This window comes from Corythoichthys intestinalis, chromosome 6 (genome assembly GCF_030265065.1).
Source record: "Corythoichthys intestinalis isolate RoL2023-P3 chromosome 6, ASM3026506v1, whole genome shotgun sequence".
NCBI classification, from domain to species: domain Eukaryota; kingdom Metazoa; phylum Chordata; class Actinopteri; order Syngnathiformes; family Syngnathidae; genus Corythoichthys; species Corythoichthys intestinalis.
In genome coordinates, this window is record NC_080400.1 from 36,494,253 (window position 1) to 36,514,379 (window position 20,127).

At 39.7% G+C, this 20,127-nt stretch overlaps 1 protein-coding gene across 2 annotated transcripts in view; it reads left to right on the forward strand.

Annotated features, from left to right (window-relative positions):
* Positions 1-20,127, forward strand: part of kcnab1a (potassium voltage-gated channel subfamily A regulatory beta subunit 1a) — a 139,131-nt gene that overhangs the window by 104,662 nt on the left and 14,342 nt on the right. For both annotated transcript variants that reach the window (XM_057838093.1, XM_057838094.1), the window contains 6 exons: positions 9,471-9,508; positions 17,517-17,596; positions 18,865-18,909; positions 19,413-19,457; positions 19,614-19,657; positions 19,734-19,820. In XM_057838093.1, the coding sequence (XP_057694076.1) occupies positions 9,471-9,508; positions 17,517-17,596; positions 18,865-18,909; positions 19,413-19,457; positions 19,614-19,657; positions 19,734-19,820 (339 nt within the window). The remainder of the gene's footprint in view (positions 1-9,470; positions 9,509-17,516; positions 17,597-18,864; positions 18,910-19,412; positions 19,458-19,613; positions 19,658-19,733; positions 19,821-20,127) is intronic.

Here is a 20,127-nt window from a genome sequence, read left to right on the forward strand (position 1 = left end):
TTGTTCCCGGAAATAATTAGCCCCCACACTAGAATGACTGAAAAACAGACGTCTTTGGACAGATTTTTTACGGGGAAAAGGGCACCTGACGAGCCAGAAGACGAGCCCAAGACCTCGAAGAAAACAAAATCTATGCTACTTCCCAATCACTAAAGACCCACGAACTGCGAAGGAGTGGATTCGTGACCCGTATGTTTATAAACCGAGTGATTCGAGCATGTCTGTGCAACAGCAATATCAGCTTGTAGAGATCGCAAATCACGGTGACCTTAAACGTACATTTGAGACAACAACTCTACCGAGGTTCTGGATTAAAGGGCAACTGAAGACCTTTCCGGATTTTGGTGTAATTTTACGAATATAAACTTTGGACGAGTTCGTCAAAACAACCATGACATTATCAACACGTAATTGTAAGGATAATTTACGTTTTTTTAGGTTTTTTGCACTCCGTTAATGGTCCCTTCGCAAACCCGGAAGTATGACGTAGATTCCCCGACGCAACAGAGAAGACTATCCACAGCTAGCATTGCAGCAACAACGATGTCAGTGATATTTCCACCAAAGGTAACCATTCAGGATCGCTCTTTCGTGACGCTACCGATGGCAAAGGCTCCCAGGAAAGATGAACTACAATTATTCCCTACATGTTTGAACCTGAGGCATCAGATGACTGCGATTTACTTGACACAGCAGATGGCGTCATGACGCCATTTGACAGCTCGACACTTCATGAACGGGAGAGTGAGTGGTAAGCCTAAATCCAGTATCGTGATTTTGTTATTAGAGAGAATGCGATGACATGGTTGTATATTTTTCCCTGCTCTCCACATAGCTAAAACTGGATATTAGGTAATGGGACTGCTCCTACCGATCTAAATGTGGTAAAGCTAGCCCAAATGTGGCTAAATGAATAATATGTTATTGATTTTTCAAAATAAATGACAAAATGACTTTATTTTCCAGGTGTTGCTGTAAACCGTCAAGTAATTACCCTTCCAAGAGTATGCCTGTGTCATCAGGGAGATCCCAGACGTGAGAGCCAAACTTGAGGAGGCTGAAGCACTGACAGGGGCATGAATTACATTAAAAAAATAAAACCATAAATTGTAAACAACATTGACACATTTTGTTGACTGTTTAATGTATTCTATTGGTATATAATACATTGTAATTATATTACATTCTGAAAAAATATTCAATAGGCCACAATAATAAATGATACCAGATTTATGTTGAATCAGCATCAGCTTTCGTTGTCAGATTGTGACACAACATATGAGCTAAGTATAAATTTAGTAAGCAAAACAAAGTTAGGATAGCAACGGACTAACACAACATTGAAAAATGATAATGGCAGTGGGAAATATGTATTTATATGATAAATATGTATTATATATGAAGGTAACTCGATTTTTCTTTTAAAAAATGTGTACTGTATATATGACTAGTTTATGATTTCATGTCATCAAAATTTGCTACATTTATTTCTCCTAAGTCATCGTCATCTGATGTCGCAGACGGAAGAAATTCAGCATCTGGCAGGCCTCATAGGATCTCTTCAGTCGTCATCGCTGGACACCGCATCACTTGGGTCATCATATGACTCGACCCACTCTCTCTCGATTTTGGGAAACTGGGTGGCGACTGACTTGCAACACTTTTTTCATCGTGTTGAGGGTTTCCGCCACTTAATTTTTTATGTTTGGCTTCCTAGAGAAAAAAAAAAAAATCACAGCAGCATGAAAATATTTGATGAATCCTAATTTTAATTTAATAATCATTTCTTGGTGATCAAATAATAATGCCCCAGTCAAAGCAGCATCTATTTGATGCTATTGTTCCTTCTTCAAATAGGCAGACCTTGATGTTGAAGTATAACAAGTTATTGTTTTATTGAGATGTATTTGATACATTAGGGCCTGGCAGGTGGATTGTTTTGTTGTTATAGGCTTTATATCTACCCTGTGACAGGCCAAAAACCAACGAGCCAAGGACCTATTTGGTGCTGGGGACATTTGAATTTACATAATACCTACTGATATAGTAATAAAATCACATAAGTAGATGACATGTCAGCCAACCTATCTACTTATGACAGACCAACAGCAACAACAACAAAAATGTCGCACTTCAACAAACAGGCAGTAGGAGTCCCCCTCGTTTATCAAAAAAAGCCAGCAATGTTCTACTTACCTCTTTGTAAAACCAAGGTTGCATTGTTGTAGGTTTTCAAAGCTGTCGTGGGCCGTGGCTGAAATTATGAAAACAATGAGCCGATTGGGGACCTGTATGCATGCTCACAAAAACGGTCCAAACCTTTGCAGGAGAAGTTTTTTTGGGACCACTCCTAGAGTCTCGAGTCTTCCTGTGAGCAATTCATCGCTACACATCGAGATGGCATGACGAATCCCGCGAGCAAAACCCAGAAAATGTTTGCAATATATGGCGAGGATAGCGTGGTGCTACATTTCCGTGTTCAGAGTGGTGGCGAGGCTTCCTGGAAGTTACGTAATGAGGTAGCGGTCGGCAGGACGGCGCGTCCCTCGTTGCTATGGTGTTGCTATGGCCATAACTCAAAAACTACGTGGTCAATTATCATATATTTTTATTCATATATTTTTTTTAATGTGACTTTTTGAGACAGCGAATGATGCATTTAATACAATTCAACTGGGTAAAACACTTAAGAGCGAAATCCGAAAAGCTCTTCAGTTGCCCTTTAAAGTAATTTCGGAAAATCCTGACATCGCTAGGAGAGCACTGAAAACTGTGCTACAATTTGCAACATCGTATCTTTGTGAAGCAGGTTACTCTCACTCTCCCATCTCGGGACCATCTCGTCTCAATGAAACAAGTTCAGGCCTCCCACTGATTCAGCGGGTGAGTTGTATTTTCCTGCACTTAACACGACGGGGCTAAAAACAAATTTTATTTTATATTTGCTGTATTTTTCTGCCGCACATTGCTGGTGTTCTGACAAATTTGGCATGCGTGTAATGCTAAAAATGACCGCGAATGCAGCGATTCCAAAGTACACACTACAAACGTTTTTTTTAAACAAAGGAATATTAACTTACGTTTGCCATGTTAGCTGCACACAACAACTGCACACAGCTCTCTCACTTAACGACTTCACCGTGTCATTAAGCATTCATTTACGCCATTTTCGTGTTGCACATGTATGTTTATGAGGTAAATAGTTTTTTAGCAGAGTTGGATAACATTGTGAGTCCGACTGAATATAAGAGGGCTTTTTGCAAAATTTGACACCGGTCCGTGAAAAAAAAGACCTGAATCACACCGGTCCGTGGTGCAAAAAAGGTTGGGGACCCCTGCCTTAAAGTACAGAGAAGCATGTTGGTAATGACTGGGTGCAATTATACTCACTCAAGTAGAGAAACTGTCAGTGCCAGGATTAGCGATTAGGCAGCATAGAATAAGAAGTCAGCATTTCCACTCTTACAAGTGATTCACATAATACTGGGTTCCACACCACACATTGCTGATTGGTGTATGCTCCACCCCACCTAAATCACATCTCTTTTTGACTCACTCCCCCCCCCCCCCCCCCTTTCTCTTCAGTCATATGCCCCCCCACATGGTGTCCACTGGAAATACAATTACCCAACGATAGCACCACTATATTCATAGGTAGTGTAGGCGTTTAATGTATTTCTTGTTGTTGATTGTTCTTCTCTTCTGTCTCTGTCTCTCATCTTCTATTTTCCTTACTGTCCCTCCATAAACCGTTAAAGCTCGCTGCTTTCTCCTAATGAACGAAACACAATGAAGAATAAGTATGAGAGTATATCATACACCCATGTCATACATTAAAACTGTTTAGACCATAAGGACACTCAGACTCCCATTCTGCTGAACAGGACAATTTAAAAAAGGAGAAGCATGTTGGTCACAAGCCTGTTAAATTTGAGGTCGATTCTTATCCGGATGGGTTCACCAATGAACTGAAAACCAACTAAACTGCTAAAGGTCATAACACACATTAGCCGTGAGGACCACATAATGCATATGCAGAAACAAGCAAATTGACTGGAACCTCTATTCTTTTTTTCTGTGCCTGAAAATTATGTCCACAAAGCAAATGGCAATTGTGACCATTACTGCAAACAGGTACTGATCAAATGCATCAGGAAACATATATTTCATGTAAACGAGCCCTGGACCAGCCAAGGTTTGGTGACTGAGCAAATGTTTCATGAAATCTACAGTATCAACTACAACTGGTCCGGTCATCTCCTGAACAAAGGCCTCATGAATTTGAGGTTTGAATAGGACAACCTTCCTTTCTGTGACTTTGGAATATACATTCTCAGCAGACTTGAAGTAGGGAAATCCATTAGTTGAACACATTCTTATCTTCCATCTCTGGAGAAACAGGGTGTAATCCTTCCACTGTTCATTATACACACCTCTTGAGATGAGGCTTCTAAGTTGTCTGTAAAAAAATAAATAATAAATTTATTTTTTAAAATTTGGAAAGTGAGACTTTTTCACTTCCTTATAAGTGAGGACAGCTTGGCAGAACCAACTTTGACGCTACCTGTTGACTTTAAATGCCTCCCAGCTTCAGGAACAAACTTCACAAACTTATCAGATATAAAAATGTTGCATAGCAACATCAAGCATATTCACCGGCATTTTCAACCAGTTACCAGTGAAAAGGAGCTGTTAGACACTCATGGGGATTCAATTTCCATCAAAAAGAAAAAAACTCACTTGAACCCAGCTCAGTGGGCTCAGTGGCCTTGACACTCAAGCTCTGCAGGGTTTTCATTCCACAGTGAGCCTCCCACTCAGACACAATGCAATGACTGGACATCCGTAGTGGTGATTACAATTGCACCCAACTCAAAACAGCTTAAAGGGCTGTCTGAAAACACGCACACACACTTTTCACAGGTTTGTGCAAAACATAGAAATATATATAAAACTATTAGATAAACATTCTACTGTGGAATCGCATAACAGCCGCAGACATACATAGTTGGCATGCGGTGGTTTCCATGGTTACGGTTCCTAATAATTTCTCAAATCAACAATAATGGCGATGTAATATATAGCTAAAGCGCTGCTGCAGTCATGTCAGAAGCAGCAGGGCCCATCTGCAAAATGTTACTACAACAGATCCAATGGCAAATTTCTGTTACTTTCCAAACTTCTATACTGTTTTGCTGTATGGGCGGCAGACATATAGGTGGGGTACACCATGAACTGGTTGCAGGGCACACATAAACAAATCCCAATCATATCATGGCCTGTGGACATTTTGCAATCATTGATTCAGGTCAAGTAACATTTATTAACATAGCCCTTAATCACACCAATATACCAAATGGTTTCACAGGCCCACAGCTGACAAAGACGACAGGGTTCCCTAATCTAAACCTCTTTATTGACCCGAGGAGATGATGTGCTACAGGTAGATTCCTGGGAAACCAGCCCTTCCTCACTGCCTGATTCTGGACTCCTCCGAGATTGCCTCATGGGATAGACGTCTATTTCCGAGCTTGGCTTCGTCAGTCAGTGTGGAGTCAAAACAGTAGCTTTGGTTGTCGCATCCTGGCCTCAATTCCGGTCATGAATTGAGTTCGGTTCTGTGTCGTAGTATGTTTTGTCCATGTGATTTCCCATTGATTTCACCTGTTGTGCCTACTCTATGTGTGTTGACCAATTCGCTGACTCTCTTGTCACCCACCTGTGCCTCATTGACTCGTTACCCCTTGTCTGTGTTTTTAAACTCCCAATTTCTGTTCAGTCCTTGTCAATTTCTCGTCTATGCCAATGTGCCTTTTCCTATCAAAATCCTGTTACACAGTAAGTTGTTTTGTTTCTCTGTCTTTTGGTTGATCTCCTGAGATCTTGTTTGTACTTTTTTTTGTTTGTTAAATTTTATTAAAGCCATCTGAGTTACCAACTTACCACTACACCATTTTGCCTCGCCTCTGTTTCCCTGCATTTGGGTCCACCTTGTCTGCCTGGCCGCAATACCTGAAAATTCCCAGCCCGGATAGGGGACGGGGAAAGTAAAGAAAAATGGCAGTAAAGTGGCCTACATATGATTTTAAATAAATGCCAGATTGTACATGAACTATAATACAAATACAGGGTTGAAGGTAATGTCATCATAAATTGTGATCAATCATGTCAAAGGCAGCAATGTGGTGAAGAAGCAGTAAATGATTAAGTAATTCACTCTCGCGAGGGCTGTCTCAGTGTGGTGATCTGCCCTGCACGTAACCATTATTCTACTTGAGTGTTGGAGAAATTCAGACGAACGAACTGGACAAAATTCACCGAAACACAAGGGAAAACATGGAATGCTGAAACTCAGATTCAAACACTGTTAATATAATGTTCAAGGCATCAAAAGTCACATGAAGAGAGACGTTTTCTCTTGGTAATAATCAAGCCAAACTAATTCTGCATTAAAACTTTGCTCTATTTGACCCCACAACAGCAAGCCCAAGCCCGAAGGAATTTCCATACAGATCTGCTTGACCAACCCGACGAGGCCAGCTTCAGCATTTCATATGGAAACTGGACTCTCTATGAATCAGAATTCCTGCATTTCCATCAATCCTTTATGTGAATGACATTTCGATTCTCAATCTCACACAAAATAAAATTGGTCTTGGCAGTAAATATTTCTCGTCGAAGCTCCCCTAGCACTTGCCAACAAGCTCTGCCTCCAACTACGAGTTTTTACTGCTGAAAGAACATCCTTATTTTGTTTCCAATTTACCAGCATGCGGTTGTGTTCATTCGTCACATCCTCTTACCAAAGACTTATCGGAGACATGCAGGGAGATAATAGATTAAATTGTTTGTTACGCGATGCAGTACGAATCAAGGAAAAAGATAATTGTCCTCACAGCAGGCAATAAAGTTCAAGAAACACTCTGGAATCGACCAAAATATGTGTATACAAACACCCCCCCTTTGAACGTTTGCATAATAGTGTTTTCTTTTTTAAAACACGATGAGGGTTCACATAAAAGGTATTAGCAAGTAGCAGGGACGAATAGCAGTATGACTTCAGAACAAAGACTTATGAAGCACTGCTTCACGTTACACATGACTCAATGGGCTTTTATTTTGAAGCTGGCCAGCGTGTTTTTAAGATTGTTGTGGTAGCATGCATGACTTGCTACCGAAACGCTACATATTCACGTGGAAATAATTTTCAAGATATTCCTTGACTTCCCGAATATACATTACCAACACGTTTAAAACTTATTTACCATTGCATAATCATATTGAAACGTTGCATACTTTTACCGCTACTTGTTGTGTTTAAAGAACTAGACAATATTCAGACAAATAATTGCACCACCCCCACCAAAACAAAGCACTACGATACAATATACAGTGGGGCAAATAAGTATTTAGTCAACCACTAATTGTGCAAGTACTCCCACCTGAAAATATTAGAGAGGCCTGTAATTGTCAACATGGGTAAACCTCATCCATGAGAGACAGAATGTCAAAAAAAAACCAGAACAGAAAATGACATTTTTTGATTTTTAAAGAATTTATTTGCAAATCATGGTGGAAAATAAGTATTTGGTCAATACCAAAAGTTCATCTCAGTACTTTGTTATGTACCCTTTGTTGGCAATAACGGAGGCCAAATGTTTTCTGTAACTCTTCACAAGCTTTTCACACACAGTTGTTGGTATTTTGGCCCATTCCTCAATGCAGATCTCCTCTAGAGCAGTGATGTTTTGGGGCTGGCGTTGGGCAACACGGACTTTCAACTCCCTCCACAGATTTTCTATGGGGTTGAGATCTGAAGACTGGCTAGGCCACTGCAGGACCTTGAAATGCTTCTTATGAAGCCACTCCTTTGTTGCCTTGGCTGTGTGTTTGAGATCATTGTCATGCTGAAAGACCCAGCCACGTCTCATCTTCAATGCCCTTGCCGATGGATGGAGATTTTCACTCAAAATCTCTCAATACATGGCCACATTCATTCTTTCCTTTACACAGATCAGTCGTCCTGGTCCCTTCAGATGCAATTCAGTTTTCTTTCTTCTCCAAACATGAGAACCTGTGTTTCTACCAAAAAGTTCATCGGACCATAACACATTCTCCCAGTCCTCTTCTGGATCATCCAAACGCTTTGTAGCGGACCGCAGACGGGCCTGGCCGTATACTTTCTTCAGCAGGGGGACACATCTGGCAGTGCAGGATTTGAGTCCCTGGTGGCGCATTATGTTACTGTGGTCCCAGCTCTCTGTAGGTCCCCCCGTGTGGTTCTGGGATTTTTGCTCACCGTTCTTGTTATCATTTTGACGCCACGGGGTGAGATCTTGCATGGAGCCCCAGATCGAGGGAGATTATTGGTGGTCTTGTATGTCTTCTATTTTCTCATTATTGTTCCCACAGTTGATTTCTTTACACCAAGCATTTTACCTATTGCAGATTCAGTCTTCCCAGCCTGGTGCAGGTCTACAATTTTGTCTCTGGGGTCCTTCGACAGGTGCCTTTTATACTGATAATGAGTTAAAACAGGTGCCATTAATACATGTAACGAGTGGAGCCTTGTTAGACCTCGTTAGAAGAAGTTAGACCTCTTTGACAGCTACCAAATACTTATTTTCCACTCTAATTTGGAAATAAATTCTTTAAATATCAAACAATGTGATTTTCTGTTTTTTTCCCCCACATTCTGTCTCTCATGGTTGAGGTTTACCCATGTTGACAATTACAGGCCTCTCTAATCTTTTCAAGTAGGAGAACTTGCACAATTGGTGGTTGACTAAATACTTATTTGCCCCACGGTAAATTGCATTTTACCAAGGAAACAGTTAGGGAATTTCTATTTTTTTAGCACTGGTTACCTTATAAATGATGTGTAGATTAAAAAAAACAAACAAAAAAAAAAACGTATCGCCTTTTTCTACGTGGTATCAAATTGGATATCGTTACTGTATCAAATGACAACCCATGTGTCTACATATCGCATCGGCATTTTGCCAGATTTCCAACCCTAATTTTAAGGTTTGACAAATGCTATGGTATTTCTGTTGCTAGCTTTTTAGGGACACTGGAAAGTCCTCAGTTTGGTTCTGTTTTTATCTACAACAAAGCTGTATAAATAAATCAGTGATGAAATTCGCTTCAGAATTTGTCTTTCCTTGTGGGGATTCACCTTTTGCATGCCATCAGCATTGTTTACCCTCTAATCAGCAACACATATATGCTCACTCATTATGCACACTGTGAGGCAGTGGGCACTCAGTCACACACATGCATCACTTATGAAGCGCAAACAGGAAGTCAAATGTAATCATTTCACACAGGACAAATTGTTTCTGCTGGGAACATGGCAGCCTTTTTTAGTTCACATTTGCATTTCACAGCACACAAATTGATGCAGATTGCATTTTTCATATTATGTTATTTATGGTCTAAAGGCATTTGTCACTCTGTTTGCTTTCCAGGTACATGGGTGACTTTTGGGGGTCAGATAACAGATGAGGTATGATACGTTTTCACATCTTTCATTTTTTTTTTCATGTACATATGACACATTGAAAGAGCTTTGTCTATAACACCCTGTGAAAAAATGGAATTTCCACCAATATTTATTATTTATTTTATTGCAAGGACGGCATGGAGGTTTCCCCAGCTGCTGCAGTTATCTGAGTCTGACGATGATGAGTCACGTCAATGTGCGAATGCACGCAGAAAAGCAAAACGTCTGGACTTATTTATCCGTTCAATTGGCTGACATACTGACATGTTATCAGCAGAGATAGTTAGCTCTGATTGGTTCAAATGTGCATGATTTCTGGAACAGAAAAAAAAAGTTGTTTTTTGAAACAGCAAACAAAAAAAGGTTGTTGAATTGATGCGACAAAAAAAGGGCAATGCAACATAAAATGGATCAAATCTTTAAGAGCAACGAAAGAGTTGAGGAGACTTATTTATCATATTTTATTTGCTCTAATGGGGAGGTTCCAAACATCTTAGCTGTCAATGTGCACTTTGGACTTATATTTTTTCATTTATGTTAGGCTACTTATTCATTTCCCTATGATTTAAAAAAGTCAATGTTTGCGTGATATTCAAAATATATTCCATTTCACTCTGCATAATATAAGTAATTTGTACTTATTTTTCTGAATGTATATTACTTATATCTTTATTTATTATTATTTTTTAAAAAGTAAATGTTTACATTAACTTCATTTTTAATATACAGCCTATGTTCTTAAGTAGTTAAAATTGAGATTTGGCATTTAGCATGTGAGGAAATGAGAGAAAATAAAAATTAAGAGATGGAGGTTGGGGTTATTGCTGTTTTTCTTAACTTTTATTTTAGCAAATCATTGAAAAAATACGATTTTGAATGAAAATCAGTTTATTTATGTGTTATAGAAATAACTGTGCTAAAACAGTTTTCTTGCATTTCAGTAGTTGAAAAAGTTTGCACCCCCCCCCCCAAAAAAAAAAAAAAAAAAGAGAGAAAAAAAAAAAAAAAAGAGAAAAAAAAAAAAATCTGGCTCCGTGGCGACCTTCACGTCGCAGGAGTTCCGGCAAGAAATTCTAGCCACTTTCACCCCTGCTTATAGCTATTCAATGTCACAGGTCAACTGGGACTTCTCCCAGCTGACTCTTGCAGAAAGTTACACTCTGCTAATTGGGGGCTTCATTAGGGACATTTGGGGGTTTCCATTCATGTTGTTGATAGGTAGGCTATCCAATATAATCGGTAATCATCTGTCATCTGCAAGGAACCCTATGCGCAGTATTACTGTCACAGTGTTGCAGTGTTTTGTCATTAATATGGGTCAATGTCATGTCATCCATATCTCAGGGCACCCGTCAGTATCTTCGCAAGCACGTGTGCACTCAGTGTACACTGCGACATACACAGAAACAGTAATATTAGAATCTCACCGTCAATCACCTTCATTGCACTTCTGGCTATCATGACGAACCTTCCTATTCGCGCACACGTTTGACTCGTTGGTTAATGTTTCACGACGTGTATTTATCTTATGCTGTAATTCATCCTGATTGTATGTGTTTATTCTGCTTAGCAAGTCCCCTTTTTAGGTTCCATATTTGTGTTGACAACAACCCACTGAAGAAGTGCCTCAAGTCTCATTAGTTTAAAGGAGGGACATACACATAAGCTTTAGCCCTAGACTACCTCCTGGCAATAAGAAACGTTATTGTGATCGATGAGCTTGGCTAGACATGGTGGATTTTACTGTTGGCCTTTAATTAAAGATAATTTCTTACTCTGTTTATATTAAAAGACTTGGTCAGCAGGTACACAATCAGGCTTGAGTCCTTCTGTAATCCATCATAGGGATTTATGCAGCTCAAATGCTTTTCTAATATATGGCTTATTTTAACAGCATTGAAACATTTCAAACTGGACCTGAATGTTTACCCTCCGTTAAATATTGAAGTGGACCTTTCAGCAACAGCAGCATTGACTGTCAATAGTTTAAGACAAGAGTGATGAGTTGGAAAATTGAATTGTTTTGACTGATGCAGACATAGGTCCTATTTTTATAGACTGCGCCCACACACACTGCCCAAAAACATGACACCACTGTATTTTCGTGCCAGAGCAGCCCACACAGCGTGTGTTTTGGAATTTGGTAAACATGTCTGTGCTATTATCCAGTAGATATTCTGGGCCAGTAGCACACTCCAGTCTGTCAGTAGCCAGTCTGACAGATACGCAGTGTCATGTGATGCAGTCGTCAAAATGTTTCATTTATTGTTTTCTAACCAAGAGAAACAAATCCTCTGACTCATTGCACAATTGTTGTAATCATCTTCCTTATGTTTCTAAAATTGCTCATTGTGCCAACGTTCTCCCCTGTTGTCAGTTAGGTGCACCACTGTTGAAGGGTATATTAAGAAGCCTGCTGATTGGTGCTGAGAAGTTGCAATACATCACCCATTTTCAGTACAATTAACAAACAGTTAAGTACAACATTATAGATACAAAACACACGTAAATCAGCAGCAGGGTCATCTGTCCATTTTAAGAGGTGGTGGTGTAGTGCTAAGATTGGATATGAGCTCTCTGTTCCTCTATTTGATTGCTGTAGACAGCAAGTTCTTCACGGCGAAGCCCACACATTTCTCTCTAGGGTCACCCTGTGACAAGAAGGCCAGTGTAGTTGGCTTCTCTGATGGAACCTCTATCAGCTAGGCGGGTTTCCTGAAGGCAGACAATGTCAACGTTCAGCTGAGTCAGTTCTCGGTCAATGACTGCCGTATTGCAGGCATTGTCAATATGTTGGAGGTCGTGCGTCTGTCCGGGACACATGGTCCACATGGTCCACATTGTTCTTTCCAGCTTGCAAATCAAAGACCTGGAGTCTTCTTGTTTCTTTCTTTTCTGCCTGGTGCAGTATTTACAGCTCGCTTGTCAGGATGATCAGCTACAAGCCTGGGCGAGGGTAACATGGGGAACTCGAGCTGCCCAGATGTCAAGTTCACACTCTGGGCCTTGCTGGTGAGTCCAAAGGAAAGGATAAACCAATACAGTTTGGTACCAGAGCAGCAACAGGAGTTGCTGGAGGCAAAGAAAGAAGCCAATCCAACCACCAAAGGGGCATATTCTTATGGAGTAAAGTTTATTCCCTTAGAAATTGACCTACCCAAGATACTTACAATCAGTGTTGTTAATAACGGCGTTAGAATATAACGGCGTTACTAACGGCGTGATTTTTTTTTCAATAGTGAGTAATCTAATGAATTACTTTTCTCATCTTGGCAACGCTGTTACTGTTACTGAGGCGGTAAGGGCGTGCGTTACTATGCGTTACTATGTTGTTTGAATTACAAGAGAAAAGTCACGGACTCACGGAGACAAGAGAGCAGAGCAGGAGTGGGGAGAAGGCAAGGGAGTTGGGACGCCGTTGCAAACGCGATGCTAGGTGGCTCCAATAATACCTGACTGTATCCGATAGCCTACAAACTACGGCCACATGATGCTACGGTAGATATCACATATTATAGAACTTGATGCAAATGACAGACACAGCGGCATTAGCAACATGTATAAAGAACTAGATGCGTTAATAAACAGCTGCCATCTTAAAGCAGTAGACTTCTCAGGAGGGCTCTGTTGTAGAGCAGGGGTTTTCAACCCAGTCCTCAAGGCACACTGTGGGTCCTGGTTTTTGTTCCAGCCGATCCAGCAGAGACAGTTGAACCAATGAGGCTTCTGCTAAAACAAGCCACACCTGACTGCAATCAACTGATTGCACTTGTAAAACACCAGATTGGGGAAAAAGTGTTGTCATCTTGTTTGGTAAGAATGAAATCCTGCACCCACAGTGTGCCTTAGTGGAATAGGTTGGGGACCCCTGTTGTAGAGAACCTTCCTAGCGAACCTAAGTAACTCTTTATCTAAAATGCTCCTAAATCTTCAAAACTTAACTTAAATCTATCTTTAAATGATGAAACAGTTTCAAAACTTACACATGTCGAAAATAGAAGGGAACTAATGCAATAACTGGAGCAATTTTACCAACTTTAACGGTTGATTCGCAACATTAAATGACTTCCACACATAGCAAAGGTTACTATCTAGTTATCGCAATATCTGCAATACCCCTGTGTCTAGTTAAGTTTTGGGTAAAAAATTGGGCTAGGGCCAATTGTCCCAAAACCCCTTTAAACTTCACATTGTGTGACCTGTTGTTGTTGTTGTTTTTTGTTTTTTTTTGAGAAAAAAAAACATGAACATTATCACCAGTTACTTTTCCAAGTAACTCATTACTCTTACATTCAGGTAACTGGGTTACTAGCGCAACTACTTTTTGGGAGAAGTAATTTGTAACTGTAATTAATTACTTTTTTAAAGTAAGATTAACAACACTGCCCACAAGGGAGTGGTTCTATTTCCCTCTAGTTAGGGATTCATACGACAGGTAATACTTGGGTACAATTGCATGTCCAGCATGATGCTCCGCACTAACAAGGACCACCAGGTGCCAGGCCTCTCACACATCTGTCTTGATACCCATGGGGCTTGTGCCATCTGACAGCCTCTTCCAAATTTTTATACATTTTCTTTCATGTCTTTAATGTCCTTGCACAGCTCACCTTCACTTTACAGCCAAAATATTTAAGACAAATGATGAACCTATCACACTCTTCGTTGTCTTCTGCTCAATTTGTATCAATGCCTTAGTGAGTCACATAGACTAAAGGGATTTTTAAATTTTTTTTTATGTTTTACATTTCCATTTTGCTTTCCATTATTTCACTTCCCACTGTCAAACTTGCTCAAGAGATGTGAGACTTTTAGCATATCAATAGTAAAGGATATATAGTATTAAAGTAGTGCTTTCTAAGATTCAGTTTTGTGCCTCTCATCTGGAAAAGTCAGTGCAGCACTAAAACTTTAAAAAAAAAATTTTTATTGATCTGGTCTGAAGAACAAAAAGACTTCTGCTTTGTTTTTCCCTCCCGAGAAGCAGCTGTACTGCTACAACATCCCTATGTACAGTATATTTCCTGTTCTCGGTTTAACTGGTTGCTGTTGAGGCTTTTAAGAGAGATTAAAGTGAAGACCTGAGTTGAGGTTGAAGCTGTGCGATGACAACACACTTACTATTTCATCATTGGCTCACTAAAATTGATTTTTCTAGTTGAGCTCATGCAGCTTCAAGCTCACATGGAAGTAGTTTGGCTCCAATAAAACCTGAAGATCATTTTTTTTAGCACAAGTTTTATGGGATTGTCATGTTTTCATCCTTCGTCTTGTGCATATTTAATAGAAACTCATTGAGTTTAGGGATAATCCATTTCAGCTGATGTATAAACAATATTTTCTAACACTGCCAACAAGGATCCACATTAAATAATATTTAAATGTGTTGCATGTTTCGTTCATTATTTTGAACTTACTAAATAGACAGTTATTGATATACCACTACTTAAGCAATGGATTTTTTTTTTTCTTGCAGTATATTACATGTGACATTTACTTGCACAGAAATGTGGAAACTCATCATACTGGTATACAATGTGGACATTTTATGGACTAAAACATAGAAGTTGCACATTTCAATATAAAATAGGAGTACTTGTAAATAAAAAAATTCTCATTTAATCTTCTCATATACACACGTTCCAGTTGGGTGCCTTTTATTGTTCCTTCGATGTTAAACCAAATCACGTATAAAAGCACTAATATGCATGCAGTGTATTGATTCATTCTTGCATACGAAGGGGGCATCTTTCTTGGTCTAAAGACCAACTTGGGTACAGAAAAAAAAACCTTGGCTTTCAAACATGTTTAATTTTTAAAAGGGAAGTTCAATTTTTTTTTTTTACATCAGGCTTATTCTTCAAGTTAACGGGGGTTTAATTTGTCAGTGGAGACGATTTAAACAAACTCTGTGCAGTTTGTCAGATATTTGTTAGTGTCAGGGCTCCGAAGTGGCGGAGCTAGCGCGAGTCAATGGTACAATCTTAGCATGCAAATATAAAACCATACTAACAAATCTAAAATAATCAAATAAATTCAAAATGCAGATCATTGTTAGAAATACACCATGCGGCCATTGCCAAAACAATGTCACGCCAAACTGTGGTAATTAATTTCATTCTGAAGGACAATTTTTAAAAATGTGTTATGCGACCACAAAAGAGAGGAGTGCTTCGGCCTCTCGTGCTTATGCTGCATTTGAGGAAGGTGGGAAGTCGGACTTATCCCACTCAGACGGTACAAGTTGCGACCTCATAACGTTCCAAGCGAATGTAAACAGAAAAGATGGCTTATCGCGTCAAGTTGTTTTTTATTTTGGCCATCAAAATACATTTTGACCTCCAGCAAACCTTCCTTCTTGTATGCGATCAAATTAGTGGAGAAAAAAATGACGGTTGAGGTGAATAGCACACACTGTAAACTGCATTCTTTAGTTTTACTATTGACATTGTGTTTTTCGACGGGTCCATTTTGTCAAGTGACGCCAGATTGAAGCATTTTTTAAGGTCTGAATACTTTTTTTTCCCCGACTTCACGACCAAGACCTCCCAGTTCGGGTGGCATTCCAATGATATATTTCCTGGTTGGAGGTTGGAAATTCCTACTTCCCACCTTCCTCGAAGTCAGCATCAGTCTGCTGAGTTGACTGAAGGACAGCAACATGGTGAAATGTGCATTTAGAGGCTGTGGAAACAGAAGAAATGGGCAAAGGAAAGTTTCCACAAATTCCCAATGAAGAACAAGGAACTAGTATATAAACTGGTTACTTGTTCCTGACTACGACATAAAAAAATCAGCGGTGAAAAAAAACGTGATATAATCACTCCGCCCTGCTCCCTGCAGAGCTGCTGGATTACAAATGTTGCTGTTAATGCTACAATTACTGACATGCAATGGTACGTTTTAATAACTTTTTCCTGAAAACATAGCTAACACTATTGAATGCATGGGTCATCAGTGATTTTCAAGCGTGCATATGTTGTTTTACATTGGCATGTGAAGGGAATAGTATATTTTCTCGTATTTACCGTTTGACTGTTCATATTATTTTACCACACCCAATATAGTAAATAAATAGCATTTAAATCAAATTTTAAGAAAACCAGTAGAATATATCTGAAGTATGAGCAGAGTTGAAGTTATTGGAATTTGCAGCACCGAGACAACATGCAGATAAGGATGACTGCTGACTACGGAAGCCCAACGCATGCGTAATGAAGCTGATTGAGCGAGATTGATGCTTACAAGCAGGTGATAGGCAAGACATCTACAAGCCCACGTCTGCACCACCAAATCCCGCAATCAGCTCTTCAGGACAGTCCAGAACATATGGCGGGACATCCTGTTTTGCCACAAGGAATGCCTGATAACAAGAAGATTAAGGCTGAGAATTTGAACACCTCCAACTCCGGTTGCCTTAGTAACGGTGACTCAGCAACTGTGACACACAAACTATACAGCCCAATCTGCAACAGAGGATTATCCTAAACAACAATCGTCTTCCGGCCCACAGCCCGACCTGCGAGAACCTTCAAAAAACACTAACTGTTTAACTAATTATTGTCATTTTTCTCAGGAATCTTATGTTGACTTGTGATATAGTGACCCTGGATCCAGTTTGCCTCCTCGCCTGGGTTTTGCCTGGCCATTTGCTGTTTTGCCTTGCAATTTCATTGCTATCGACCTGAATAAATTCTCAACTTGTGTTTGGAAGCCTTTTTACAGCTTTCAAAATTGTGTTAGTACAAGGGGTTAAGACTAATGTGAACGCACTGAATTTGGCCTTTTGGCCGGGTAGTTGTTAATCCTTGAATTGCTAAGATTGTACCATTGACTCGCGCTAGCTTAGACTCTCCGCAACCCTGAAACTAACAAATAACTAATAAACTGCACAGAATTTGTTGAAATCAACTCCGCCGACTAATTAAACCCCCTGCTACCTCGAACATTAATCCTAATGTCAAAAATTCTCAACTTCCCCTTTAATTAGATCTGTTATTTTTTTTTCCAGGTTGCAGAGCAGCTGATGACCATTGCCTACGAGAGTGGGGTCAACCTGTTCGACACCGCCGAAGTTTATGCTGGTGGCAGGTGTGTGTCGTGGAAGCTTTTCTGGTTATGAGTGCATTTCTGTATTTCTGAATGTCTGCTGGGTGTTAGTTAAGTTACAAAATGAAGCAATATATTTTCCATATTCCTGCAAACTTTTGAGTAAAGTTACATCGTAATTTATTATCTTTCCGAATTCGATGAAATTACCTGTCATTGCTTGTCTGCATGCATAAACTGCTTTTCTGATTGAATCTCTTAAAATGAGATGGGTTTATTTTTGTAAGATTTTCCACTTTATTCCTTCACTGTTATTTCTTATTTTTATTTTATTTAACTTTTTTTTTGGGTGGGGGGTGTGTCTTTTCCAAAAAATATTGACTGGCATATCTGTTATTTAAAACCAACTAAGACAGCGGTCCCCAACCTTATTCTCACTGCGGACCGGTAAAAGCATTCCAATTTTTCTCGCGTACGGTGGAGTGCCAATGAAGGGTGGGGGTGTGTACAACGGTAAAAGACAGACGTCGCTGCAGCCAGGAAACAAAATCGCAACTATAAATGCATATTTTTTTCACTGTCGCACAAGAAAGCCGTGACTTTTATTATTGCAAGGATAGCAGGATTGAAATGGCTGTACTAGTTTCTGCGAGAACGTGGTGGGATAGCCACTTTTTGAGCGTCCCAAAGCATAGGAAATGGCTGCTCCCACATACAAAATGTCGCACTATGTCGCTCATCTGAAAAACCTTTATGACCGGTGCACACAAGGCACCATTGGCGTTCCGCACAGTTTTCTGATGGCTCCCGAGACTGTTTATCATAAATACAGCGCCATTGGCACTGCTACGGAAAGAAAAAGTGTTTCTGAAACGTAGTCACAGTGTGCCGTCATGTTTGTTGTATGAAGAGCGTATGCAAAGTCAGTGCGTAGGTGCAGCAGTGTTGACAGATTGGGCAGGTTCCCGCCGAAATGGGCAGGTTTTATTTACAGTGTGATTGGGCTTGAGACTGTACTGATCTTGCAGGTGCAGTGTGCCGTTTGATCCTGATTTCTATAATTGAATGTCAATGGTGCACATGATTTAAAACAGAAATATTTTTTTTCTCTTGCGGACCGGTGCCAAGTAGTTCGCGGACCGGTACGGGTCCATGGACCGTTGGTTGGGGAACCCTGAATATAGAGATGTCTGTTATTATGGGGTGTCCATTAAAGCACATTTGTCACATTCCTGTGTGCTTTACCATTTTTTGACCAAATGCACCAATAATTCTAGTTGTATTTTATTCATTTTATTTTTGCCTCGCAGAGCCGAAGTGATTCTTGGAACCATTATCAAGAAGAAGTGCTGGAGGTAATAACAATATTTTTGTACAAAAGCTCAGTCATGCTGCCATAAAAGAGACTCAAATTGAAACAAATGAACAACAAACAGAATAAAACAGTATAGATAAGAAAGCCTTTATTGCCATTATCCGGAGAACAATGAGATTTAAAGCTTTGCCATAAACGTGCGCCATATAAAATAAAAGTACAATAAGGCTAATATAAAAACAAAAGTTACAGGGTTCACAGGGTACACAGATTGGGAATAAAGTGAATAAGTGACTAGCAGCAAGTGGATGAGGTAGTTTTAATATAACAGTGCGTATATGACAATTTGCAGTACAGTAAATGTAAAATAATGACCAGAAAAGTGATGCAACTTAAACATACTGTATGTTTAGAAGACTACAGTAATTGACTAGCTGAAGAAAGAAACAGAGCTGCTTCATTGATCCTGAAAGCAGAATTTAGTGTCGGTCTTAAAATCAATACAACAACCATCATTCATGGTTCCCTCATTTCCTGCTGTAGGAGGTCCAGCCTGGTCATTACAACCAAACTTTACTGGGGAGGAAAGTAAGTAGTTTCAGACACTGCACCTTCCACTGTCTTGCATCTATTCCGAAACCACCTATCCAAACAACCACATTCATAATTGAATTCTTATTCTGTCATGATGAAATTATTCTCCAAATACATTTTTGTAATGAGCTAATTATTTTGTGCCATCAGAGCAGAGACAGAAAGAGGACTGTCTAGAAAACATATAATTGAAGGTATGACTGAAAACATAACTTGTTTGGCTTGATAAAAACTCTTTCCCCTCTAAATACCCTCTTGTGTGCCCTTCAGGACTCAAAGGGTCTTTACAGAGGATGCAGTTGGAGTACGTTGACGTTGTTTTTGCCAACCGACCTGACAGCAACACCCCTATGGAAGGTGGGCAGCAGCAGTCTGAGTTAGATTTCAAACCATTGTTTTTAAAAGTCCACATACCATATTGGCCCGAATATAAGACAGCATTTTTTGCATTGAAATAACACTGAAAAAGAGGGGGTCTTATATTTGCGGTCTAGACATTATACCCATTCATGACGCTACATGGCGCCCGATATCATTGAAGCGATGTTCTGTCATGACAGATCTCAATTACTCTTTTTAGTTTAACCAGTTTGCATTATTTTATTGCAATGTTTTTCCTTATTCAGATTTGTTTCAAGACTACAATTACAGTTAGATTTCACTT